The sequence below is a fragment of the Genypterus blacodes genome, unplaced genomic scaffold (assembly GCF_046128005.1).
Source record: "Genypterus blacodes isolate CSIRO-AG114 ecotype Tasmania unplaced genomic scaffold, CSIRO-AGI_Gbla_v1 ptg000072l_1, whole genome shotgun sequence".
Classification (NCBI taxonomy): Eukaryota; Metazoa; Chordata; class Actinopteri; order Ophidiiformes; family Ophidiidae; genus Genypterus; species Genypterus blacodes.
In genome coordinates, this window is record NW_027466882.1 from 1,350,565 (window position 1) to 1,378,183 (window position 27,619).

At 41.9% G+C, this 27,619-nt stretch overlaps 1 protein-coding gene across 1 annotated transcript in view; it reads left to right on the top strand.

The window, feature by feature from the left end:
- Positions 1-27,619, top strand: part of LOC143005826 (retinoic acid receptor beta-like) — a 53,498-nt gene extending 25,879 nt beyond the window's left edge. The window contains exons 3-8 of the mRNA XM_076157224.1: positions 1,331-1,472; positions 8,537-8,697; positions 15,803-15,979; positions 23,107-23,311; positions 24,531-24,689; positions 25,105-27,619. Of these exons, the coding sequence (XP_076013339.1) occupies positions 1,331-1,472; positions 8,537-8,697; positions 15,803-15,979; positions 23,107-23,311; positions 24,531-24,689; positions 25,105-25,406 (1,146 nt within the window). The 3' untranslated portion in view covers positions 25,407-27,619. The remainder of the gene's footprint in view (positions 1-1,330; positions 1,473-8,536; positions 8,698-15,802; positions 15,980-23,106; positions 23,312-24,530; positions 24,690-25,104) is intronic.

A 27,619-nucleotide genomic window follows, 5' to 3' on the forward strand; every position in this document is an offset into this window, starting at 1 on the left:
CAGGGCAGCAACAAATTAATATCAAGAGGGGAGAATATCAGTGAGGATTCTTGCGTCCTACGAATGCTTCTGTGGTTTCTGTCAGTCAGCTCAGCTACTGATGTCGCAAACAGCCTCCATTTCTTTGTCTGGAGACATTCAAGGAGGTTTTTTACATTCTTTATTTTCAAGCATGGAATCCAAGAAAAACACACAATGAGACGGTTGTTCAATCTAGTTGTTCACATGGACTTCTGTCATCACAGACGAGTACAAAAACAACTGATTTGAATTTAAAGCTGTGTGCAAACAAAAGCTGTGTGCTGTTCATACAACAATAAGATATCTCATCAGGCTTTGACAGTATGCCAATAGCTAAGACTCCTTGGATACATTGTTGTTGGGTGCAGACTAAATAGGGATTTTATCTTGGTTGAAATGCTGAGTTGTAGTTTGAGTTTTTCAGATAGAAGAAAGAAACAGTCAAATAATCTGAAAGTAAACCAGTCTTGTTGAAATGATGCACTAAATTAAGATTGATTGATATTGCTAATTCAACTTGATGTCACCATAGTTTTACATCCATCACACATGTCTATTGTATATCCCACAGTATCAATGTTTCCTTTGAGTTGCACTGAGGGAAAACTACTGAAATTGAATCTACTTTCAGCTCGAAGTCCCCCCTCCTCTCAACATGCTCTTCCACTGTCATACGTGTTGAAGCCGCTTTGACATCTCACAGTATATTTTGTGCCTGTTATTAGAATCATACACTGATTACTTCTTTAAGTAATGACACGTAAATGTTGAATGAGCCCATAAAGATGTATTGCTTCATAGCTGTAGCAGTGAATCACAATGAAAGCATTCCTTTTAGAAAAAAAAGTTGGTTTGGGCTTCCATAGAAGCTCAATGTCACCTTGTCAAATTCAGACATGGAATTCCCCACCCGCTGCTGAACCAAAGCTTTTTGTTCCTCCATACTGCACAAGCTGCCTCGCTGTTTGATACCCCGAGGTTCTTCGCTGATTGTTCCCACTAGTACCCTTGTTTCTGAGCTTAAATCTAGTATTTGATGCACCACAGTGGTCCCAGCAGGGACTTATTGACTTTCTGCCTTAATATCGGTGGAAAGACAAAGCATCTGCCACTGAAGGAGATTGTATTTCTGAACGTTGAGGCATGATGATATGCAGTGGAAAAAGAATTTAAACGCAAATGATAAGATATTTTAGAAAATGGTTGATTACATGTGTTTATTGGGAAATTAATTCAAATTAAAAACCTCTACACTTGCCCTTTTCACATTCTTCCTTTCCTCCTTGTGTCTCTGTGTTGTTCTCCTCAGGGTTTTTTCCGCCGAAGCATCCAGAAGAACATGGTGTACACGTGTCACCGGGACAAGAACTGCATTATCAACAAGGTGACACGGAATCGCTGTCAGTACTGCCGCCTGCAGAAGTGCTTCGCAGTGGGAATGTCCAAAGAGTGTGAGTCTAACTTCAAGTGCACTGATGAGCATTAGAATAAAACATACACATCTCAATTGGATTTGGTCTTAAATGTTATCAGAGCTTTAAGTTGAGTTTTTGCTGTTTCAGTTATTTCTTTAACCTCCTGAGACACAGACACATTTATTTTGTATGCATTTTTAATTTCTCTTTGCTTTTTAGCTATAAGTGTAGAACTGAAAAAGTGGGGGCAGTGAAAAATGTCCAGACATGAGGACAACAGGTTTAAGTTAAGTACAATGATGTATAATGTGTAGGGGAAAAAAATTGTAATTTAATGTAAATGTAATGTCCACATATCAGGACATAGGAGGTTAATTAAAAATGACCAAAAATGTTATATTAAATCGATTTGGCAGCTACAGCAATTACTTACTAACATACTTTTATCACACTAATCTTATTTTAAGAAATTCACAATAGTGTTTGAAGAATAATAATTAGTACGTTCACAAAGATATTCTTTAAATTTAACTGAGATTCAAATGCCTAGCAACCCAACTTCAATCTTGAAATGGTGCAGTTTACACAAACATCATAAAAGATATAATTCAGTTTAGCCTAAGCCACATGGTATGATTGCTGATCTCGGTTGATAACCTATTAAATATCGATGTAGTCCCATATTTGCTTGTTTACTCAATACTCCAGTATTTCAACCATAGACCATAAGTTGCATCATTCCCCAGGTTTCTGTCTATCTGCCCCTTGGCTTCTGAGAGATCATGATGAACATACGAATGAAGGAAAGAACAAACAAATGTACAAGCAATGAAATATGAAAAGCGTTCCATTTCCTGTGACATCCTCTATTTAGTGACCTGCTGCTGACAAGGCTCTCAAAAAGGCTCAATGTTCTTTCTATTCCATTGTCATCCATAGGAACAGTTTGCATTTCACAGGTTATTGGCATCCTTTGATTGCATCAGCATTTATAGCTCAGGTCCACTTCATGCTCCATTAGCCTCAGGGGAGACCATTCTTTTCTCTTATGCTGTTTCACACCTCAGTAGAGGGATCATAAGAAAGATGATGTCTTGATATCCTCAGGCAAGACCCCCCTGCAGGGACACTAAAGAGAACAATTCCCCCTCATATATTCATGGATGGAGAGGATGAGGTTGTATCCTTAACTTGCTGCTTTGAACATCGACTCAAGCAGGTCCATGGCGAGTGGACGTTGCACTTCACAAATCTCTGTAGGAACCAAGGTGGACACATCCTTTTTTGAGTGGAAACTAACGCCTGCACAATAAAGGGGCCAAGTTGTTGGGAATCATCCTCAAAGTGTTGATCAAGATCATTCTCTTCTTCTTCTGAGACCCATGAATTCCCAGACCAGATTCCATTTCATGCTGGCCAATAGTTATTGGAAAAATCCCATCATAGAGCCAACGTAGATTCTATGGCTAACTATCCAATCAAAAACAACATATAAATCCATTTCTTTTCACATCTGTCCTTTAAAATAACTCCTCTCCTCCTTTATTCTTCCCTGGAGACGTCCAACAAATAGAGGGTCTGTTATCATTTGCTATCATTTGAAAATCCAACATATTGCAGTGGTAGTTTATAGCATGTGCACAATGGCTTTGTTTTAATGGCCATCAATTCATTATGAAAGCGAGAGATCAGACTCAGGCTCAACTCAAAAGAGGGAAGAGGACATCAGCTCTTTCACACTACATGGACTCCCACTGTCATGTACCACTCAAGATAATTGAACTGTTACTTAAAGTGGAACACAACGGGAGAATTGTTTTGTGTGTGGGCGTGTATGTGTGCGTGTGTGTCATGACTCTTATAGTCTCATGATTCCTGTTGTGATCCATAATTAATTTGGTGAAACTGCAGGAGGAGGAGGAGGAGGAGGAGGAGGTGTGTTTGGGGGAGTACTCTCGTGTGTTTAATACTCAATTCCATTGGCCACTGACTAGTAAGTGAAGACATTGATGTTTTGGCGGGGAAAGGCTATGCAATCTGAAGCAGAAAAATTAAAATTATGTTTCACCTCACATACCACTACTAACATATTGGAAGGGTGTGTTCCTGTTCAATTCAGCTGAATCCATCTTTGGCACATTTTCGCCATTTTTAGGCAAACTATGTACGTGGCAAACTCTATGTTGGCTTATTTGTTGGTGAGAACACTCCTGACCTATTTCTTGACGAGCTACAACATGCATTCTTTCCAATTTGATGGTAAATTGCTCCTATAGGCAGCTACGTATTGCATTTTGGTCTGATGACCTGGAAGGTAACTGAAGAAAGAGAGCTTAATATCCAGGGTCATTGTCACTGTGTAAGCATGTCATCAGACGGTACATAGAAAACTTGTGGATGTAAAATGTTACATAGAGAATAACAAACAGACTTTTCCACTGGAGCTCCAGTTAAAAAAAGTTCCCAGGGAGGTGAAGAGATTCTACATTTTACATTTGTTCCTGTTTAACCACCCTTTTGACCACCCTGTCAGTGAGAGCTGCTGTTTTCATGCCATCAGGAGGCGTGCGGTACCCTCAGTACCCCTGCTTCCTGCTGCTAAGGCAAACAAGTGTGTTACCCAAAACAGTGGGCTTTTACGTTAGGCTAGTCAGCATGGAAACAGCCTCTAGAGTAGCACTTAAACATTAATTCGCCAATGAAACTCTACTGAAACTTTATCACCTTCTCACACCTGCAGATCACAGCAGACAGGCCTCAGCCCATGTTTCGGTTGGTGGTGAGTTACCCACTCTGATATTAATTGTGCACCACCATCACTCCACTTCTACTGCAAGGTCATATCATCACAATGCAGGTGTCCCATTGGTGCCCCCCCAATCCCCCCCCCCCCCCCCTCCAAACCCACCCCACCCCCCTTGCCCCAACAGGACCATTAGCTTAAACTCTCCATTCTGGCAGCATTAGAGAATTATCACCCTTTCTCAACACCCACCTGGAGAGTGTTAGGGAGCTGCCATGTTAAGTGCTGTGGAAGGCAGCCCATGTTGCACCACGAGGGCTCCAGATAGATGGTGTTTATTTACCGCTACGTCTGTTTGCTCGGCGAGACATTGTGCAGAGCCTGACAGCATGCAGATGGCTGACCAGCAGCTTTTCCAAAACGACCACAGTCCACACCTGCTGCTACAGAGCTGCACAACATCACACTAAAGCAGCAGAGCAGAAAAGAGATCGCCAGACTATACCAGGGGGGTACGGCAGCCGCGGAAAAGGAAATAAAGAGGACAAAAGACATCGAGAGTGCAGGACATTGCTCATTGCCCAAATGAGGGGGAGATGAGTGTCTTGGAAAGCCATTGGACAGGAGGCATCGCTGCGAAGGGTGCATTTAACAGTGCTTCTCAACTCCACTCAATGACCCTTCATCCCTGGGTCTGGCACTCTGGAGAGCACTTGAGCAGCACATGCCGTTCGCTCATTCCCAGCACTCCCTCAAGGCCTGGAAAAGTGGCCCAGTGAAGTTTTTCATGCATTAAACACACCAGCCATAGCCAGTGCCCGAACAACATTCTTCAGCTTTAGTTTTGTATTGAAATCAAATGGCTGTCATGTAGGGGCATGCAAGTATTTGTTGTCTTAACAAAGTGCAAAGTAATGTTGTAATGAACAAACAATGAACAACAAATGAACAACAAATATCACATATGTCATCTGATTTGACTTGACTGGTAACTACTATGTCAACCTGACATCCAGAAACATATTAACATTGACATTATTGTGTCTGAAAAAATATGCTTGATAAAATATAAACAAGGGTGGATTCAATTATTCCAAAGGATTCATGATTCCCTAGTTTGTAGGCTTTATAAGAGTTGATCGTCATAGTTCACACTCATCATCTAGTGTTCAGGGAGTCCTGCATTGGCTAATAGAAGTAGAAGTAGATGTGAAAATCTGCAGGAATCACCACAGGCACTTTTTTCCCTTCACTTTTACTTCCTGCACTAGACGGATTCCCTGCAGCTCTTTCACAGAAATTAAAAAGCTGTATATTTTTAATGCCTCTTGTCCAATGCATCATCCGGACATGTCTGCTCATGCTTGCAGTCATTTTCTTTGCATTGGTAACTGATTGCCCTTGGGGGGGGGGGGGGGGGGGGGGGGGCCTTCCTAAATCACATGCCGTGGCTTGCCAGCCTCTGGAAGCCCACCACCCCCTCTCCAGCCCAGACACAGTTTGGCACTGTGCTATGACAGATGACACACACACACACACGTTAAAAGATTGTGCACCACCCCCCTTCTATACCATTATTCTGTACCATCCCCCCTTTGTAGGACTGCGTGTGTTTTTGTTTCCACTTCCAGATGATCATGGATTGCCTGGTTTAGCCCCAATGTCCCAATGACTGCAGCAGGTTCTATAGAATTAAGGCTCCTGCAGATGTTATAGATGTCCTTGGAGCATTGTGAAGTCTTCAGCCCTCAGTCGAAAACGATGATTCTAGATCTCAGTTTGAGACATGTTGAAATGTCCGCTGGTGTCCAAAGAGCCAGGGACAACATTCTGATTGGGACTATGACAGAGTTGACTGTCAATGTGTGTTAAGCCCTATGATAAACTGGCAACCTATCCAGGGTGTGAACCCTGCTTCTCATCCAAAGTCTGCTGGGAGAGGCTCCAGCTGGATGGATTCGCTAATAAGCCATAAAGTCTGCAGTTAATGCTATTAAGTCACTAAGAAAGTGTTCGTCACACTGTAGCTTTTTTCCTGATCTATCTTTTGCACCTCCTGATTAATTTAAGAGCAAATTAAAAACACAGCAGACATTGGGATTTTTGTTTCACTTGACATCCCAAACATTGTTATAGGTTAGTACACAAAACACTCGACTCCACTTAAAGCTTAAATAATAAATACAATAATAAAAGATTTCTGCTTTGGATCCAGGGAGCATTTTGAATCACAGTCAGTTAGGTTTAAGGTCATCATGTAGCGTTGGACCAAGGACACATTCAGCTGCACCAACACTACATATGCAAGGCAGATTCACTAGCCCTTATTAGCTTTTCTCATAAAAAAATCTCCTACCTTCAGTAATCTGTGGATGTTGCCAGATCTTTCTGACTCTGGTGTATGAATAACTTGTTTACTTTTGTAGCTGCTTTTCTGTTTGGATCAAATGATTTCTGCTCTCACCGCTAAATCGTTTAACCTTTGAAGATTGTTTTTGGCAGGCATGATACAGAAAACAGCTGAAATATCAACACCAAGAAAACAGGTCTAGTGTAAGAAACTCAGTGAAAGTATTTCTTAGTATTTAATTAAATCCAGTTTCTGTCTGTGAAATTACAACCACTGTCTCCATCAAATGTTTGCTTTGCTTTGCATGTACGGTATATTAGATTTTTTAATTAAACATTAATGATTCATTAAGTTTATCTGGGGACAAATGCTGTGATGTGATATGCATATTCATAGATGTAAAAGTGTTCCTGAAGTGATTGATGTCAGCAGTTTGCTTCCACCCTTCAACTGCTATTAATCAAACTCAGGTGAAAGGGCTACGATGACCAAAACCTCAAGACTAATTCTCTTAAACAGATATGCATCCTTAAGCTTTGTTCTTTTTATGATTTGAGATGCCATAGACCGTTGTGCCTCTCTCTCACTCTCTCTCGCCTCTCTCTCTCTCTCTCTCTCTCTCTCTCTCTCTCTCTCTCTCTCTCTCTCTCTCCCTTCTCTCATGTCAAAAGAACGTATTTCAAAACCTTTAAAAGAAATTAGCCTTGCAGATATTTTCAGAGGGAGCAAATGCCTTGACCATCTTTGTTTTATTATGTGTTCCCTATAAACACAGTGTGTGTCAGACTTAGTGGTTGAATTCACTTGACATATCCCTCTATGAAGCAATAGTTCACCATTTTATACAATGATTGCGATGGTTCAGCAATGAACCAAGCCAAGGTTTTCTTTAAGCAGGACAGTGCTTAGAGAATCCAACGAAATATATATATATTTCTCTATTGTATAGATCTCCAACCCTGACTCTTGTACATTAATATAAAAGGATATGTTTTGATTGTAAACTTGGGCAGAGGAAGCATTGGCTGCTGTGATGGTCCCTTGGGTGCCTCAGCGTTGACAGTAGGCCAGCTTCTTCATCTCCACTGCTTGTTATTTTAAACAAGAGACCGCAGCTGATCAGACTTGTAATACATGGATGATCATGCTGTGTGTTGAGTAATAAACCTGGTTAGCTTGTTTGAACCCCCTGCTGTGACAGACTTGAAAGATTTTCTGTTGAAGCACCTAATAAGGTAAAACACTCAGGAATCGGGTCTCTCAGGGTTTACGTTCTACACAACAATAAAAAACAACCTGGGCTTTGTTTGGGCTCATGCCTGCTTTGTACAGTGGGCTTCTATTCTAAGCGGTTTTATGCTTAAAAAAGATTCTTATAATGCATTATTCAGTGTCAAATGTGGAACGGATACTGTATCAATTTACACGTTAGACACCAACTGAGTCAATTTTCTCAGGTCTGTCAACGTAAAACAAAAAAAACCCAAAACATATTAGCTTTAAGAAGAAATCGATTAAGAAACATATTAGATCGATATACAAACACGTTTAGTCATGTCGATGCAATAGTACAGGGATGTTGAGTGTACATGTTTTGTGCCTTGTACACACGTAAAGACCAATTTGAAAGACTTTCAGGTACATCAAAGAGTCAACATGTTTCTGGGTCCAGGAGGAACTGAGGCCGAGTTTTTGTGCCCAAATATTTAAATACTCGTTCAGAAAAACCACCAAATACTCAAAGCCCTGAAAATTGTTCTAAGCCAGCCTACACTAAGCTGTAATGTGACACATCCTGTCTCTGAAATGAATGTCAACTTGCTGCATGTCTAAAAGACCACTAAACAAAGCAAATATGTCCTGTTGTCCTTTTTTATGGTGTCTTTCACTGCCTTTCAGTCAGCAAACAATCGCATACATCATATACAATACAACAGAACGTTATCATGGTCTGTCCATACATTCACAGTTGCTGACACTGATGCTAAACCTTTTGTTCTCCTTCAGCTGTTCGAAATGACAGAAATAAGAAGAAAAAGGAGAGCCCAAAGCTGGAGTTGGCAGAGATCTATGAGTTGACAGCCGAGCAGGAGACCATCATTGAGAAGATCCGTAAAGCCCATCAAGAAACCTTCCCCTCCCTCTGCCAGCTTGGCAAATACACCACGGTGAGTCCATTCTTCCCTCCAGGTTGACATTATTTACAGTATGTGTGAATATCAGTGTATTGTATAGCTGTACATACACTCTATATATCTGACATGGAGTTCTTTTAATTGTAAACATAATGGAGCTGATTAGACCCCCTGACCATATATTGATGATAGCATGCTGTGCTTCTTTGATCCAGTCTTACAAACCAGCAGTGAGTAGCCATCAGTGCTGAGCCCATAACAATAATCAATGTTATGTACTGTACCGTAATCCCCCTCTAATGCAGCTTGAGCACTCAGGCGTACATCGCTGACTGACCGGGCAAATCCTCACCAAGGCTTCGTCTTCCTCTCTCAATAACTATTGATGGGACATTAAGTGTGATGGAATGATAGTAGAAAGCATGTTTAACATCAGGCGCCATGAGTACCAGCTCCCTCTGGAGAGCAGCAGTATTTGTTTACTACAGTTTTTTTTTTTTATCTGTTGCTACAGAGTGAGGAGGAATTAAAAATAGGTCTTGAAGTGGAAGATGCTGCTGGCTGCCAACATCAAACCCTCATCAGGGACACGACTGTGCTCAGGCACATTCACAGAGGCAGTTGCCAATCAGTCTTGTTGAGAGAGAGAGACTGGCTGGAGCCCCTGCTTCTAAATTGTGACGTGTTTGAAAAGAGGAATAAATGCAGCTAATCCCACTTGCGTCATTATCTGCTTCGTTGGCGTAAATCAAATCTGGTGTGGAAGCAGCCATGCTATGCACCGATGTGAAGTGGGGATAAGCTTTGCATTGCAAATTCCTGTCACTGTGAAGGCTTTATTCCCCCCTGTCATCTCCTAGTAGACGTTATGGTTGAGCTGTAGCTTGATCACTCGTCTGTCCCCACAGCTTTCACAAGTTTCCCAACCACAAATGCCTGTCCTTGTGTTGAACTAACAACCTTTAAAGGGCCAGGCAGCGGGTTGCTTCTACCCTATGTAAGGCCTTGAATCAGTCAGTATGTTGATGGAGTGATCAAGGAAAAGATGCAATTAGACACCTAAGTCTGAAATGTAACATACTATACCATATGCATTCAGGCAGTCAGCATTGTATATTATTCATCCTCTTTCCATGAGACCCACAGCATAGAATATAAGGTGTTTTGGATCTACCGCCGCCTTGGTTGTCAACTTTCATGGTGTAGGACAGTAACTATCTCCCTTACTACTCTTTCCAATTGTCTATTGTTATAGCACCACACAGTGGATGGGCTGGGATATGGTCTTTATTTCAGGGAACCTTAAGAATCTCCTCACCAGTTTAAAAACAACAATAATTTAAATGAGCAGTTAAGACGTATACATCGGTGTAATCAATAGGATTCTCTCTGTGTGATGTGTTAATGCAACACGAGGAGAAACCTCATCCCACTGAGGAATTACGTGAAGAGGTGTCACACATGAACATAATAAAAATAACATAATAACATACATAATCAATACATTTACAATCACATAAACCAAGTCTGATACTCAGAGTGAGCATACTTTCATTTGTGCTGATTTCAGGAAAAGGTCCTTAATGACAGACTTGCAGTTCTACACTTCCTCACTCTATCACTCTTTACTAGACTGACAGCTGGCGGTATCTGTGTTCGAGAGAGACAATCCTGCACTCATCATGACTCCCAGCTAAAGTTGAGTGTAGTAGAAATTTTGGAGAAAATCCCACAGCATTACTGCCATGGAGCTTTCTTTGTTCTGTTGGAGTTTGTGATGTTTCCACAGACAAATAGTGCTTTGAGAGCTGCAGAGGGGGAGCTTGCTAACAATTTGAGATTGTAGTGAATCGGTTGTCATTTATGCATGGCAGCAGTGTGACAGTGTCTATTTTTGTTTTTGAGTTGACTTATATATAGATTACAGTCTGCAGGAGTGAGACATGATTGACACCAGTGCTCCACAAACAGCCCTCCGCAGGGAGTGTGTGAGAGCTGAAGGGTGATGTATGTTTAATGATTCTCCTCTCACACACAGAATATTTCACTTGTGTGGTAGATTAGGAAATCTCATGACATGTGTCAGTCATGTTAAATACAGTTTACATTAAGGTTTTGCAGCCATAATACGCACTAATATCTCTCATGTTGGATTGATGAAATCCCTCCGTCATTGACAGTGAACTTTGGAGCAGAGATGGGTAAGCAATTCAAAAATGGAATGGAATTTAGAAGCAGGCGGTGGAGCCATTAATGAGCTTGACACTGTGTGCAGCTGTACAATACTGCTGCTGTCATTCCAATGCCAGCTTCCCTTCTCACTTACTTCATATCTCAGTATTTTCACTTTTCACTCCCAACACAAAGCAGCTAATCTGTGTAACCCTCCTCTGGTCCTCCCTCCTGCTCTAGACATTTCCTGTTTCTACCAAATAAACATTCAGCATGGAGCAAGAATAACACAGCTAAAAATAGTAGAAGATAACACCAAATATGTTGACATAAGCCTGTTTTTTTGCTGTTTGTTGGAGTGGCAGTAGAGCTTCCGATAAAGCCTTAATCTGGATCAGCGGTAATTATGCTTGCTCACACACTGTATGAAGTTCCTCGTTATTACAAGTGATTTGATTCTGATGCGCCTTTTCAGTCCTCTTCATCGGCAACAGAAGAGGAGCTCCACACCCCTAGATTAGGTTTAAAGCTCCAATTATGTGCTGAAATATTCAAATCCTAGTCTGCAGTGATTTAGGAGTTCATTGCTGGGTTAGCGGAGATAGCTGCATGAGAGAGAGAGAGAGAGAGAGAGAGAGAGGGCCTAGATACACAATGAATAACGCTTCATTGACAGTGATGGTGATGAAAAACGACCCTGGCGCTTTAAAAGACAAAATAAAACATTAGAGCTCGGCGGCCTTTAGCTGGAGGCAGCGGGTGCTGTTACATGGCTCAGCCTGGAGATATTAGCAACAATACGGCCGCACTCCACCGTCGCTATTTGTCACAGGTGCTCGCTGCTTTAACTGCTTTCTCTTTATACACACGAGCGACGGCCCGCCTGCTGACGTACTGCAAGACACTCATTTCTACACCGTGAGCTTCTTTTCTAACACTGCAGCTTGTCTAATTTGCTTGGATAAATGTTCTTTAATTAAATTAAAATTCCCCAGCAAATTCCTTGTTTCGCTCTATTGAATTATGGGAGTCATGTAATTGACTGAGATTGTGGTGGGGGGTTGGGTCAGAAAGCGACCCCCGAGTTGTCTCACCCTCCTCCTTCCTCAATTCCCCCATCTGCTCTCCCCCCATTTCTTCCTTTCCCCTCTCTGCCCAGAGGGAAGAACAAGATAGGTTGTTTTAATATCACCACCAACCGCCAACATATGTGCAAACAGACTCTTCTCTCTTTCTCTCTCTCGCTCTCACTCCCACACACACACTTACACACACATTGTCTTGGCACTGCCACCTCCTCCTTCCCATCAAAAAGGACGTCAATCAGTGGAATGTGCGTCCATAGTGCTGTTGTGTCGACTGCAGCTCGTTGTCTGTGATTTAAGCACGGCCCTAATGTGCCTCTCACTTAACCCCAGATCATATTTAATGATCTCTCTCTCTCTCATCTGTTCTATGTCTTCCTATGTCTCCCTCTCCCGAGTGGTCAAACGATAAATTGTCTCCTCATGACATTGTCCGGCAACCCTGATGCTAACTACCTAACAGTAACAACCCCAGGGGGATTGATGTGCTGTGAGACAGAGGACCAGCCTGTCTGTCTTGGCAGTCAGTTCAATGCTGTGTTTGGAGCTGGAGGGTGTCGCTGTCTTCATGCCTCCTCACACTGAGAAGTGCTGTAGCTCACCAGATTACATTTAGATTGAGGTTTAAGTTCTGTGCTGGTTATTTGATTTTTTAGTGAAGAATCTGATATTGGAGGGTGAGTTTGTCCATCTCTGATTAAATAAACACCAATCTGTCTGACTGCTGCTATAACACACATTTGTGATAACCTCACAGCTTTAAAGAGTCTCAGGAGGGCGGAAAAAGTAATCAGATTTCTTGACCCAGTAGAAATAGTAATGCACAATAATGTACAAAGAACATTCATTACAAGAATACATTACAAGTCATACTTTTAAAATTGATTTTAATGTATTTTTAGTCACATCCAACAAGAATTGTTCCTGTCAGAAACCTGGAAACTCCATTTTTGAGTGTTTGTCACATTCAGTTGTGTTGTAAAGTACCCGTCCAGAATCGATACAAAAAGACAATCTTTCTTTTGAATGTACATATTCAGAGTTTTAGATTAAGGGTTTAAGATAAGGGTTTTTGATTCGTGGTTACTCCATCTGATTTGTTTTTATTTTTTTCAACTTGTGGGTAGATATTATGAATGAATGTGTCCCGCTGTACACACTGCATTTACACCAGGCTACTTGATCTGATCGCAGTGCGTTCTGCCAGCATTTACACCTTTCAGTAACATTTGACGTGATTATCTGGATATAGAAGATATCCGAGGTGTAAATAAAGCGACAGTGTGTCACCCTGTTGTCTGTCAGTGCAAAGTGCTGCCACGCTGCTCATTTCTTAGTCTTCTGCTCTAGTGCTTCACTGGACTTGATTCCACCCATGATGCATTGTGTACCAGTTGGATATTGTCTGAAAAGCACAAAGGAGATTATTGTTGCGAACTCTCCAGTGGCTCCAAGCTGTAAGCATGTCGCTGTGCCTGCTTTAATTTCTCTGTGGTGTGCAGAGAACAGTTTGAAGGGGAAAACTTTGCTTTGAGCTACTGAATTCATTACAGAAGGGTTTACTCTGAATTCAATGTCCAAGGAGTGTGTTTGGAGAGAATAGGTCACAAAGCTTTCTTTGTCAGTGTGTATTTGCAGTTGTGCTTATGATCTGAAAAAAAAGGCCATGCAGTCAATTACAGTTTCACAAAGGCTTTGTTTGCCTCCCTCCTGAGGCCTGTGAGTCACTGTGTGTACACAATCAATACAACACAAATCCCTTTTACACTGAAAACCCTCTGGTGCTGTGAAGAACCTTTTCATATTGTATTTTTAGATCCTCAAATAGTGGAACATGATACCGGTAACAAAATAAAAAGAAATTAATAGAGGAAATCATTTTGATTAACTGTCAAGGTAAATTACTTTTATATAACCGCTATTTGTTTAGAAGTACAATTAACAAAGCCTGAACAATATTGCATTTTTTTTACTATTACAATATAAGATAACGAAATGTGATAACATTGCAAACACACACAATATTTGGGAAATTCGCCATATGATGTAAAAGCACAACAACAGACAAGATTTTGTTGACTTTTGCATGTTTTCCAGGAAGAAATCTTTGAGATGTAAAAAAAAATGTCGTGTTCAAAATCAGTTTCTTCATACAATTTTTCTTTCCAGCATGAATGAGCAAAACTCTGGGTGTCTGTGAATCTTTTGGTATGATTAGTGTGAAGTTGCGCTCTCATTCCTCAGTTATTTTAATGTATTTCCTGCTTTCTGACTGCGGGTGGTACAAGTCAGTTAGTATGTGGAGTGGTTTAATAAGAATAAATACATATAAATTGATACATTTATCTTTCAAAGAAAATGCAGGAAATATTAAATAAAGTATTAAAAGATTAGGTAGAAAGATCAAAGCAGCCAGAATTTCATTTTGTCTGGTTTTATATGGTTCAGACTTTAAACACATCCGGTTCTGTATAAACAGTATATTCACTCTACTCACTGATTCCTCCGTCTTTCTACAGTATATGTAGTGTACCATTCCTCCTCTGTGAGTGTGTGTTGTGTGTCCTTGCTTCATGTAGAACACTGTTTCATGTAGAGCAGATGGACTATTCCATGTAAACTGTCATGAAAACCAACAAATGATGATCAGATAGGACACTCTCTCTGCCAGCACACTAGGGCTTCTTCCTGCTACATGAAACCAGATCCCCAACAGAGTCAAGATTAACATTTACTTTCTGATATTTTAAGATAAATAAAATAAACCACAAAAGGTAAGCAGGTATATTTCTAAGGCTTTCCAGTCAGAGATGGAGCCCTAATCATTTTTCAAACCGGGGCCCACCCAACCTGCCCATGAAAAATGATGACTAGTTCGGCTTCTAACTGCGTTTTAATGAAATTGTAACAAATTTACATTTCTAAACACAGCACACATAAATTGATGTAACCAAATGAATATATACTGAAGTTGAATTATGGACCTGCTGAAAGCTTTTGGGCAAAACTTTAAATATCTTGTATAGCTATCAGCTTTTTCAACACAAAAACACGAGTATGGCATGAATGGCATTTGTGATTACACAAGATTACAGTATTATGAAATACGTTTCAACATATGTTAAATTGTCATGTGGAAGTCATAGGAGAAAGCAGAAAACAAATTTAGCGTGGAGCGAATATATGGCCGTCTGCATCTGACTGGGAGAGGGAGAAGGTGTTGCGTAGTCAAGCTTGTTTTCCTGTTGCTGTCTTTGTCTCTCTCTTTCTCTCACAGACACACACACACACACACACACACTTTGGACAAACTCCCTTGATACATGGAACAGCTCCTGCTTTCCTTCCCTTCTTCTCACCACAATGCTTCAGTGCTCTCACATACTTAACTTTCCTCCCTTTTATCTGTCGTTTTCTTTCTCTCTTGCCTCTCCCCTGATGGCATATTGCGGCTTTACCTCCACTTTTCGCCCTTTCTGCACATTGCATTGTCCTGTCATTACTCCTTGCTCCCACCCATCCTCTCTCCCCCCCTCTGGTGTTTGTGTATGTTCTGGACCATATAGCTGTATTAATGGCACCTCTGGCTTCAAACCACTCTGCTTCCTGTCACAGCTCAGGGTCTCAGTCCCATCACTGCCAAAGCATCCCACCGACACTTTTACACTCATTATCGCAGCCCCGGACCAACCAGCTCAGCTCAGCTTATTCTCAACAACAATCCTTCCACTGTTTTTGAGAACTCGGGATTTATGGAGCCTATTTATATAAGCGTGACACATATGGAGCGGGGGAGATCATTAGCCGCGCTAACTGTGTCATGACGAAAGTGCCTGTCTTTTTGCCTCTCCCTTTATTATGTGTTTGTGCGTGTGTTGCAGAACTCGAGTGCAGACCACCGTGTGAGGCTGGACCTGGGCCTGTGGGACAAGTTCAGTGAGTTGGCCACTAAGTGCATTATCAAGATCGTGGAATTTGCCAAACGAGTGCCTGGCTTCACGGGGCTGACCATCGCTGACCAGATCACGCTCCTTAAAGCTGCCTGCCTTGACATTCTGGTGCGTTGCTTGATTTTGTTGTGTTGCTCCTGATTAATGAATTTCACCTTTTGTCAATGCTTTTGTGGCATGCTGGGTAGTGGTACTATATATTTCACAGCATCATTTTTGACATGTTGATGCCACTGACTCAAAGTAAATTTGTACTTGCAACAAGCAGATAGTGTCGCTATTATCATCATTAAAGATCTAAGATACTTTATTCTAGTCATTTTGCATGCAATTCACAGCAATTACACACAATTGAAATTTGTCTTGCACCCCCTACATATCACACACATGAATTACAGAGGGGGTGCCCCCTTGGAGCAGTTGGGGGTTTGGTGCCTTGCTCAGGGGCACCTCGGCAGTGCCCTGGAGGCAAACTGGCAACTCACCAGCTACCAGTCCAATTACTTGGTCCATACGGGATTTGAACCGGCGACCCTCAGGTTCCCAAGCTAAATCCCTATGGACTGAGCTACTGCCGCCCCCATTGGTTTACTTGGTAGTATATTCACCTGGAACAAATTCTGCAAAAACTGGGAACCATGTATACTTATTCCAAAAATCAACAAAAAAACCCACTCACTCACTTTATACAGCAGTGTTTCCTTTAATCTTTGTGACTGACATTATCAACACGCAAGCAAAAGATCTGCACGATTTCTCTGTGATTTTGCCAATATGGCACCAAACAGAGAGGAACTGCTTGTAATTCAAGTAGTGTGTGCGATACTTTGAAGAAATAAGAAACTGCATTCTAGGGACTTCTAGGGTGTAGATCGACTCAAGCTAGAAGAGCATTTCAGATTTTGCACCAACATTCTTGATGGGTGTCTGGGATGTTTTTTTAACGTCCTAGATCAAACATTGTGTGGCCTGAGCTTGGTATTGCTGACTGCATGTTTTCTTGGTTTATCAAGGTGTTTATAGATGCGACTACAAAAGGAGACTTAAAATGAATGTGGATTGAAGATGAGGCATGATGGTTCCAGCATAACAGCTTGTTAAAACATAAACAGCTCCTTACCTTAGCAATCCTTAAATACATACATAAATCCTGGTGAAAATATTATTTTAATTGGATTTTTATCAATTTATTTCTTGAAATATTCTTGAAAGATGTAAATGTTTGATATTTGCCATATGGTGGTTCTAAAGGTATCTGCATCAAACATACATAATCATACATAATCATAGTCAAACAGCATAAATAATGCAGAGCTCCTTTAAAGTTCACATTTTGGGGATTTCCCCTTAAACATGATCATCTTGAAATACAATATCATCAACCTCTATCTGCATCCATATTGATTAGCCAGAGTCATTGCTGTCCGTCAGTGTGAAAGGATCCAGGGTGAGCAATCAGCGTCAGGTCTCAGGGTGATTGGTAAATTTTCACCTGGAGCTCAGATTAGTCCAGTCCTTAGTCCTTATTGAATGATGTTCTGCTGCTTTCCCCTTAACACCCAAATAAGAGGAAATCTGATTAAATGATCAGCCCAGTCAGCAGTCTATTCTTCATTTGGTGTGCCTGTCTGAAGAAGAGAGCAGTTTACACATACAGAGACATTTTTCTGGGTTCTGTTTTTTTATACTCTGCTGTTAGTTGCTCTGCAGTTATTAATGCTGCTGTGCGTTCTTTATAGAGTACAGATGCGGAAATGTCTTCATTGTCGGCTGACTGCCGGCGGTTGGATGTTTGTTTGTTATTTAGGAGTTGTTAAGTGGAGCAATGTACTGTACTAATGTAGCTCCAGTAATGAGATGGAGAAAGGCAAACGGCTGTCTCTCTTCCTCTTCTGTCTCTCTCATCCATGCTGTGTTGTTATGGCTTTCGGGGGAGGGGGTGGGGGGGGTGGGGGCGGGGGGGGGGAAGGCAGTGATTTGATTAGCATTCATTGCTCAGAGGGAGAGGAAGAAGAGGGGAGGAAGGAAGAGAAAGTAAAGACTGGCTTGTTATTTGTCATGTGGCTTTACTTTGTGTCCAGGACTCAGATCATTCATCTAAACTCACAAATAAGGAGTCGCAGTTGTACGAAGTAAGTAAGAAGTACAAGTAGAATAGTATTAGTATAAGCATGAAGAGCTTTAGCTGTGGGAATCATGGTCCTGTTTGCTTAGTTTGAAATAAATTACATCCTGGACAGGTCATAGGTCTGTCAAACTATTAAAATTATACACACACACACACACACACACACACACACACACACACACTCAGAGGTTTTGGGCGATATTTGCAAAACCTTCTGCAAATTACTTGCGGTTTAACTAAATTTAGTGTCGCTACATTTCTTCCATTTAGTCCTGGTATTGATTACTGATATACATGAGCACGTCCTCAGTTGACTTCATTTGAATAATCTGCTGCTAATAAGGAGCAGCTGCTGCACACATTAAGGCCATCACACGCTATTTCACTTATCTGTGACACAATGTCTTTGTAAATTTAGCCCTTAAGTTACCCAACCTGCATGTGTTTGGACTATGGGAGGAAAGGCTGCAGGAGGATCAACATCCTGTCCCCATCCCGACGCAGCATCCTCAGCATTTCAGTGTTATTGAAGTCTACATAAATCATGGCAACCTTGTCGCTCCTTCACTCAAATCATTTGAATAAAAATAAATGCTAATTTGAAAAGTGAACCCACCTTTTGCAGCCTGTGTGATGGAGGTGGCAGCTGGCCACCTGTCGATTGCTAATAATGCCATGGAGAAGTAGCCAGCAAGGTGAGGAGCACATTTAAAGCCTTCTTCTCTTTGACTTTGCAAACAGCTGTTCTAAGTTTTGGAATAATCGAGTAGACAACTTTTATTTTTTCTTCTTCTCTTCAGCTCTTTGTGGGAATTAGAGGGCATTGGTGTCATATTAGACAATAAATGTGAGTTTTAGGGAAATCATGTATGTTGACTATTGTGACCTACATCATAATTTCATGTCACTCTCCTGCTGTGGTTTATCACATTATTAATTAATTCTACTCATTGTAACACTGGTTCTGCTGTGATAAATGATTTCTATACAATCAGATCGATTACTTGTGTTGCTGTGGGATGTTGAGTGACAGCTCATATGAACGCGTATGCATACTTTACAAAGCGGCACACTTGTTGAAATGTTTCTTTAAACTCAGGAAAATATATTTATCAAAAGTGTGAGTCCATGTGGACTCATGGGCAGTTTCACACTCTGGACCTTTTGCTGTGTTTTGTACAAATGAAGAAGAAGAAGAAACTTTCTCTGAAATTTGTCTTGCGTCCCCCTCTTACACACACACGCATTACATAAGGGTTAACCATGAGGGCCATGATAAGAGAATGAAAGAATTTTTTCTCGGACTACACAGTTTGCTGTACAAAAACAAGACTTTTAAGATTTAATATACTTTATTCTAGTCATTTTGCATGCAATTCACAGCAATTACACACAATTGAAATTTTACATATCACACACACAAACAAATGCATTACAGAGAGGGTGCAGGGCAGCCATTCTTCGGTGCCCGTGGAGCAGTTGGGGTTTGGTGCCTTGCTCAGGGGCAGTGCCCTGGAGGCAAGCTGGCAACTCACCAGCTACCAGTCCACTTACTTGGTCCATACGGGATTCGAACCGGCGACCCCCTGGTTCCCAAGCTGAATCCCTATGCACTGAGCTACTGCCGCCCACGGCAGTACAGTACATCCTAACACAATAGAACAACAATGAACATCAAGAAGAATACAAGTATGGCATATACACATTCCAGTCTGGGTGGTTTTGAGGGCTCTAATGGACAGAGGTACAAAGGAGTTTTTGAACTGGTTATTCCTGCTTAGGGGGACCATCTGCCTGAGGCGAGGAGCTGGTATTCAGGGTGGAGAACATGAGTTGGATCTGAGATGATCTTTTGTGCCTGTCTGATTATGGTTTGTTGAAAAATATCCTGACCGGGGAACCGACAGACTACCATAATCCTCCTGTATTAATCTGTTCATTTGGGTTTTTCACTGGACTGTCAAGTTACCAGGGTGTGCAGCCTCTCCTCCACGTTGGAACAGATGACTTCTACATGGGCTCTCCACACTAGATTGTTATATATGTGGATGCCAAGGTACCTGTGGGAGTCCACCTGGGCTATGGTCTGGTCATCGATGACCACGGGTGAATGATCTCCAAAACATTTGGGGTCAAACACTATCTTGTATGGAGATACACATGGCTCTGCAGACAGTGCAGCTATTTCTTATTCAGTGTGAGTAAATTGTTAACGGGTTCAATTCTGTAACATTGCCTTAATAATGGATTTTCTTTGACAAAATCCGTCAAATATATCAAAATTGTGGAGTGAACTCTGAGGGACACAGAGGTGAGAAGTTGAAGGTCAGTGGTGAGGACTTTCTGGCTCTCACTCAGTGATCAACATCCAGTCAGCAACACATTTCTTTGTGAAGGGCGCAGAGTGCACAGCGGCTGGGCGAGGGAGTGTCAGAGGAAAGATCAAACAGTGTGGGTGTGTGTGTGTGGGGCGTATATATGTATGTGTGTTTGTGTAAGCACATGCCCGGCCAGCCACTACGAGTCACTGCCAGTAGCCATGTTTTATTCTGTTTCATGTTGCAGACACGCCTGCCACTCACTGTCAGAGCCAACCCACTCAGATAGCTTCAAAGGCTACTGCAGGATTCACATCACCGTCCTGGATGCTTCATTACGTGTACACACACACACACACACACACACACACACACACACACACACACACACACACACACACACGCGCACACACACAGACACAGACACACACACACACACACAGTGTGCTGCAAAATAACGCTACATCTTTTGTCTTTGAGTGTTTGAAAGGTCATTGGTTTGCTTTCCCTTGTTGGACCTGATTCAGACTTTTGGCATCCATTGTTATTCCATACTGTTGCTACCCGCAACAGTAGGTTAATGTGTGAAGTTCAACTGATAGCAGGCCTTTGTAACATCACTTGAAAGATGTCTGTGAAGGTTCTCTGTCAGTCAGGTCATGGTATCCAAGGAAAGTTAATCTTGTGCAACTGGACTTGCTAGTAAAGGCTTGAAGACGTTTCACCTCTCATCCTAAAGGCTTCTTCAGTTCTGACAGACTGGTGGAGATTCCCAGGATGTCACCTCTGTGGACTCGTAGTAAGGGTCATTGATACTCCTGATTAGTCATATTCTGGGTTGTTCACTACCTGCCTACTACTAAATACTCCTTTTTAGTCCTCCTGGTTGTTATGATCGTCTTTAGAGTGATTGGAGTCCCCTTAGGCCAGGTGTGTATGATGATGACATGATGTTGTTGGGGTTCTCCTTTCTGCCGTAACAATGTTCATGTGAGGCTGAACGGTTGTTTATTCTCCTGGGGAGGGACGAGAGAAGAGCATTGTACGTGGATGATAAGTGGTGTCATAGACCTCGTCCTCTGCTCAGAGATGGTTTCTCTATCTCCTTGAAAAGAGGCTATCTATGTAGGCTATCTACAATGTTCAGTCTCAAAGACTACATAGAGAATGGAGGAGACTAAAGAGTAAGTATGCACGTACCAGATTTTATCTACAGTGGACTGACCACAATCAAGAACATTGAACAATGCCAAATGGCAATGTGTATTTAACAAATAACTTTACTTACAAAAGTGAACAGAAAAGTGTCGTTGGGATACATTTTCTATTTGTGGTCAGATTTTATCTCAAGAATGTAATGAATTAACACGTGCATTTTTCCTTATCTAGAAAATGATTCAAGCTCGTTGAATATCTTACAGCTGTCACACCCAACCTCCTGTTTTGACTGGAAAGATTCTCATAACCTTATACAACATCAAAAACAAGACATTTCCTGCAAAACAGACCCATGAAGGGTCCAACCATTATCTTATCCAAAAATTCACAGTTTTCAGTGGAGTTTTGACTGACACGAAGCAGGAACGTTTTAATTCAACTTTATTTCTATAGTGCCAAATCACAACAAATGTTATCTCAAGGCACTTTACATATAGAAACATTCCCCCATGAGCAAGCACTTGCCAACAGTGGCAACAAAAACTCCCCTTTAAAGGGAAGAGACCTCTGGCTGGACCGGCTCTAGGTGGGCGGCCATCTGCCTTGACCAGTGGGACATAGAGAGAAAGAAAGAGAGAGAGAGAGAGAGAGAGAGAGAGAGAGAGAGAGAGAGAGAGAGAGAAAGAGAGAGAGAGGGAGACAGAGGGAGACAGAGAGGGGCAGTAACAACAACAACAACAACAACAATAGTAGCAGTGTTAATATGACCAATGATATTAATATAGGCTTCCACTGCAACCCGTGAGATGAGAGAACACAGAAAACTCAGGGGAAGAAGTAAAGTTAGTGAAATGGATGACATTGATATGCACAGATAGAGAGGGGAGGAGGAGAGGGGAGCTCAGTGCATCGTGGGAAGTCCCCCAGCACTCTAGGCCTATAGCAGCATAACTAGGGGCTGGTCCAAGTCAAGCCTGGCCAGCACGAACCTAATAAGTTTTATCAAAAAGAAAAGTTTTAAGGCTACTCTTAAATGTAGAGAGTCTGTCTTTCCCCCCGACCGAATCTGGGAGTTTGTTCCACAAGAGAGGAGCCTGATAACTGAAGGCTCTTCCTCCTGTTCTACTTTTGGAGATACTAGGAACCACAAGTAAGCCTGCATTCTGGGAGCTAGTGTGGCTGAGGCATTAATTGCTGTGATTCATGCAGAAGAAAATCAGTTTGTGAGCTGGTGTCACCTCAGACCTTATTGTTACATTGTGAAGGTCATGGAAAAGTTGTAATGAGTGTCATGATGATCTTAACAAACCAGCCAATAATGGTTGCTACGAGACGTCTTTCCCTTTAGTCACGTGTGTAGTGTCACGTATTGCTGATTTTAAAGTTTTGTTTAACTAGAGCCAAGTGGCAGCAACTCACTTGTGTCAGGATGTGAAGCGCAGCTTTTTTAACCAGACACAAATAAAAGTGAGATTAAAATGGATCTTTTCGGTGTCTCCCTAATATTAAATCCCAGCTAACTGTTTGATATCAAGAGCTGCTTCTGATTAAACTCCCATCTGTGTGTTTTCTTGCCTCTCTGCAAAATCCCTGCTCTCACCTGTCTCTGCCTTCCTTTGCTTCCCTGTCAGATCCTTCGAATCTGTACAAGGTACACCCCAGACCAGGACACCATGACCTTCTCAGACGGACTGACCCTCAACCGGACGCAGATGCACAACGCTGGCTTTGGCCCACTCACCGACTTGGTGTTCACCTTTGCCAACCAGCTGCTGCCCATCGAGATGGACGACACAGAGACGGGCCTCCTCAGCGCCATCTGTCTCATCTCAGGAGGTAGGCAAACCAGGGCACAGTGAAGGAAGCCGACCAAGGGGAAAACTTTACTGTGAGTGTAAGGAACACAAATATCAGAGTTGGCAAGATAGCAGTCGGCACTGCACCGAAATCTTACAGTGTTTTGATTTCAATGGGGACATGTGATTAGATCACCAAAGAACACGGCAATGGGAACCGCCAAAACATTTCTCTTCTTGTTGGTGTATCTAACCAGTTGTGAAATGAGAAGACCGAGTGGAATATACGCATGATGTTTGATTAGTACGATGGTTAAGAGTTCATGATTTGGCTACCAAGGCATGAGACAGACATACTTTATATGTCAGTGATCATGAAACATTTCGTGAAACTTCTACCGAACGAAATGGATGTGGCCCGCTTGTTTTCTACCAGGACACCTGAGACATGACTTAAGCTTCATTTGAGATTGATGTGTGTGTGGCCTGTGTGTGTGTTCTTTGGCTTCTGTGCAGTATGGAGGCCATGCAATCTAATCACACAATTATTGCAAAAGGTCAGCAAGGAGGTCACTCAGACTGCATGTCGACCTCCTGTACTACAGCTTTATGAACACGAGTTAGACATATTTTTCTTTACTTGGTCACGTTCTATACTTGTGTAGCTGGTGTGGTGGTATGAGGTTTCTATGTATTTATATAATGTAACATAGAGCAGATCCTTAGCAAATATTACAGGTTCTTGCGTAATCTATCAAAGGAGTCTGCTGCACTGTGAGAGAATTTGTAACAATCGGAGAAATGCCTGTGGAGCATCATGGTTGGGCTCTTGATTTCAATGCACACACTGCCACCTTGTGGACTGATTGAGTATCTCATGTCTTTCAGAATAAGATATAGTGTTGGCAAATAGTTCCACAAATCTGATAATAGCTGGAGTCAAAAGGGGATGATAGGGATTTCACTCTTTATATGAGTATAGCAGTATATATCAGAATAGTAGTGTATCTTGACTTATAGTATTACTATAAATACTAAAAACAAAGTCACTTTCTATGAGCACCAGTGAGAGTAGAAAACAGTAAACAGAAAGAGATTTGCCTCATGTTTCTATCATGTTTCTAACCTGGACACACTAACAAACATCAACTCTCAGCTTCTTACATGACACTAATCCAAAACAAAAAATCATACTTGAGTCTTGTGTCTGACTCTCTCTCTCTATGTTCCCTTTGTGCGTTTGTGCGTGTGTGTGCCAGACCGTCAGGACTTGGAGGAGCCCTCCAAGGTGGACCAGCTCCAGGAGCCTCTCCTGGAAGCTCTAAAGATCTATGTTAGGAAGCGACGGCCCAGCAAACCCCACATGTTCCCCAAAACTCTGATGAAGATCACAGACCTGCGCAGCATCAGTGCTAAAGGTAGGAGAACATATTCAAGCTCTATTTGGAGGGACAGTACTGACCCTGTGATGTAACTGCTGTGACACAGAGCACTAAAATGCACTGCCTTTTGGGGAATTTTGGGGTGTTTTCTTCTGCTCATCACAAACTGACTCGAACATGCACTCACTTTAAGATCAGGTGGGCTTCATCAACAGGTACAATCAAACTAGATGTGTCATGATTTCAGATATTAACCTTTCTTATTCAGTTGGATGCCTCAGGTATGCAAAGACATACAAAAGAAATGCAATTTTTGATGAACAAGGCCCAGTTTAGTAATAAGTGAAATAAATAGATGAATAAATAATGCTGATAATGTCAGAAGATTTCCTCCCTTAAAGAACACAACTGTTGAGCAATGATCATATTTAACCCTCTTCCCATCTTACAGGAGCAGAGCGGGTCATCTCCCTGAAGATGGAGATCCCAGGCTCGATGCCGCCACTCATCCAGGAGATGCTGGAAAATTCTGAGGGCCAGGACGGTCAGAGCAGCAGCAGCAGCGGCAGCAGTAGTAGTAGTAGCAGCACTTCAGCTAAGAAGGGGAAACGCCCCAGCAAGAAGGAAAGCCCCAGCGACAAGGACAGCCCCAGCAACAAGGACAGCCCCAAGGAGGACGCCCCCGCTGTGGAATCGCCTGCATCCTTGGACGGCGAGGAGGCTCTGCCCACACCACCCAGTGATGAGCCCTAGGAGGCCCCCATGGGTTCCTCCACAGACTCTCTGACATTCCTTTGCACAAAAAAGAACAGGTCAGCAGCCAGTGAAGGCTGTGACATCCTCTAACCCCTCCAACTCCACTCGCTATTATGTTATCTTTATATCCTTACCCTGTTTTTCTTCCCAAATCCCTTCCTTTAAAGGCCTCAAAGGACCAGTGCTTTGTGTATAATTCTGAATTGAGCTCTTATTTGACATGGCGTCTCTGGTATAGGGATGGTGACAGGAAGGGCGTGGCCCTTGCTACTGCCTGAACGCAGAGATGATACTCCTCAGGTCTCCTGTGTAAATTCTTACCTGCATGATGGGAGTTTGATAACTGGTTTTACTCTCTCTCTCTCTCTCTCTCTCTCTCTCTCTCTCTCGCGTTCTTTCTCTGTCGTATTGTTGCCGTTACATTGTACATACCATTATATGGTTAGATCTTTTGTGGTGCTTTTTTCATTGTCCAGATTATTACCTTGGCGGTGATACATTGAGGTTTAAAGTGGGAAGCTTGTAAACCCTTCAAAAAGCTATCTAGAATGTTATTGCATATAGACATTATGGAAGTCTAATATTTTATATTTGTTCCTATATTTAAAGCTGTTTTTGTCTTTTATAATTATTTGTTTGTTCATGTCTCTCTATGAATGGGTTTACATCCACACCGGCAGAATGCTTTTGCTCTCCGTTTAACCAGCTGAGCATGTTCAGCTGTTTCCTCAAAGGAGAGACGTGCAGCAGCAGCAGCAGCAGCAGCAGCAGCTTTCGATACACACTCATCAGATTGAACGCACCTCTGGAAACTTTTAACCTCTAAATGAACTGCACAGACCCAATGTACCAGATCCTATTTAGATTAGAAGTCTATGAAATCAACTCATTGGATAGATCTCCTTTGTAAATCCACTTAATTCCCCCAAACAGATTAGTTAAATCAGGATGCTGTTATAGCTGAGATGTTTCTGCAGCAGGCTGTGATAACACACACACTAACATGCATACATACACGTGTGGGTCTTGAAACTTTGCACCATATTTCACAATGTCACAAGTGAGCAGTATATAGACTGATCAAGACAATAAATGGAATATTTTCAAAGTATCCAAACTTGCTGTCTTTCACGCAGGAGTGTACAGAGTCCAATTCTGGGAATTTGGGACTGAGAGAAAAGCCTCCCACACTGTGCGTGCAACAGAACCACACTCCTACAGTGCAAAATCCCCACAAAGCATTTTGATCACCTTTAACCCTTTGTTTGCTAACCACCTGCAGGCCATGTTATCAATAAATAAGCATCGAGAAAGCCTGTGAAGGACGTCTATCAAAATACTTAACATATTGTGGTAAAATAATGACAAAGACACCACAATCTATTAAGCATTTCATATTTATAAGGCTGACTGCTGTTTTTGACAGCCAGTTCTCATGTGGCCACAAAAGTAACTGCCAAACTTCAAGTTTAAGACAAACGTACTTCACCCACATTTAGTGCATCTTACTGGGTGAAACTGTCAGTGTGAGCGCCAGAGTCTGCCTACACAAAGTCAATACTTCTACATACTTTTAGGTCCATTTTAGGTCAAGGTAACACAAAAAAAGAATACTAATATATGGGTTGCGCTTCTGTGCATTGCAGCTTGCAGCTTTCAGTCTGATGAAGGTGTATCTGTAGGTCGTGGCACGTCGGTGCTGTCAGCTGGCTCCTCACAACGCGCACATGGCTCTGCTGTGGCCTTATGAGCAGAGCCCCTTAGTTCCCTTTTTTTCACCCACTTCCCTTTCAGAAGTGTCTTGTTTGAAGCAGTGAAACAGGAAATGCAGTCTATAAACACGAATGAACGAACTGAGGGCAAAGCACACAGTGGGATGGACAGTTCTGCCACTAACACTCAGCTTTAGACTTGACAATGTAGACTTAAGTGATACTCTGGTGATTTCAGGACATTGTGTTTCATAAGAAGCAACATTCTGGAGATATTTGGTGTTCACTTACCAGGTCCGAAGGCCTTTGGATGGAACCTTATTATGACTTCATCGAATGAAAATCACAACAAAAGCTAAACATATCATGCGGCTTTCCAAATAGATTTGTGACATAGACATTTCAGAGTAAAATAAATGGGAATTATGAGTCTCATATCTCATAGGAAACAGTCAACATATTTTTAACTTAACTAATTTCGAACCTAAAGTATCCAAA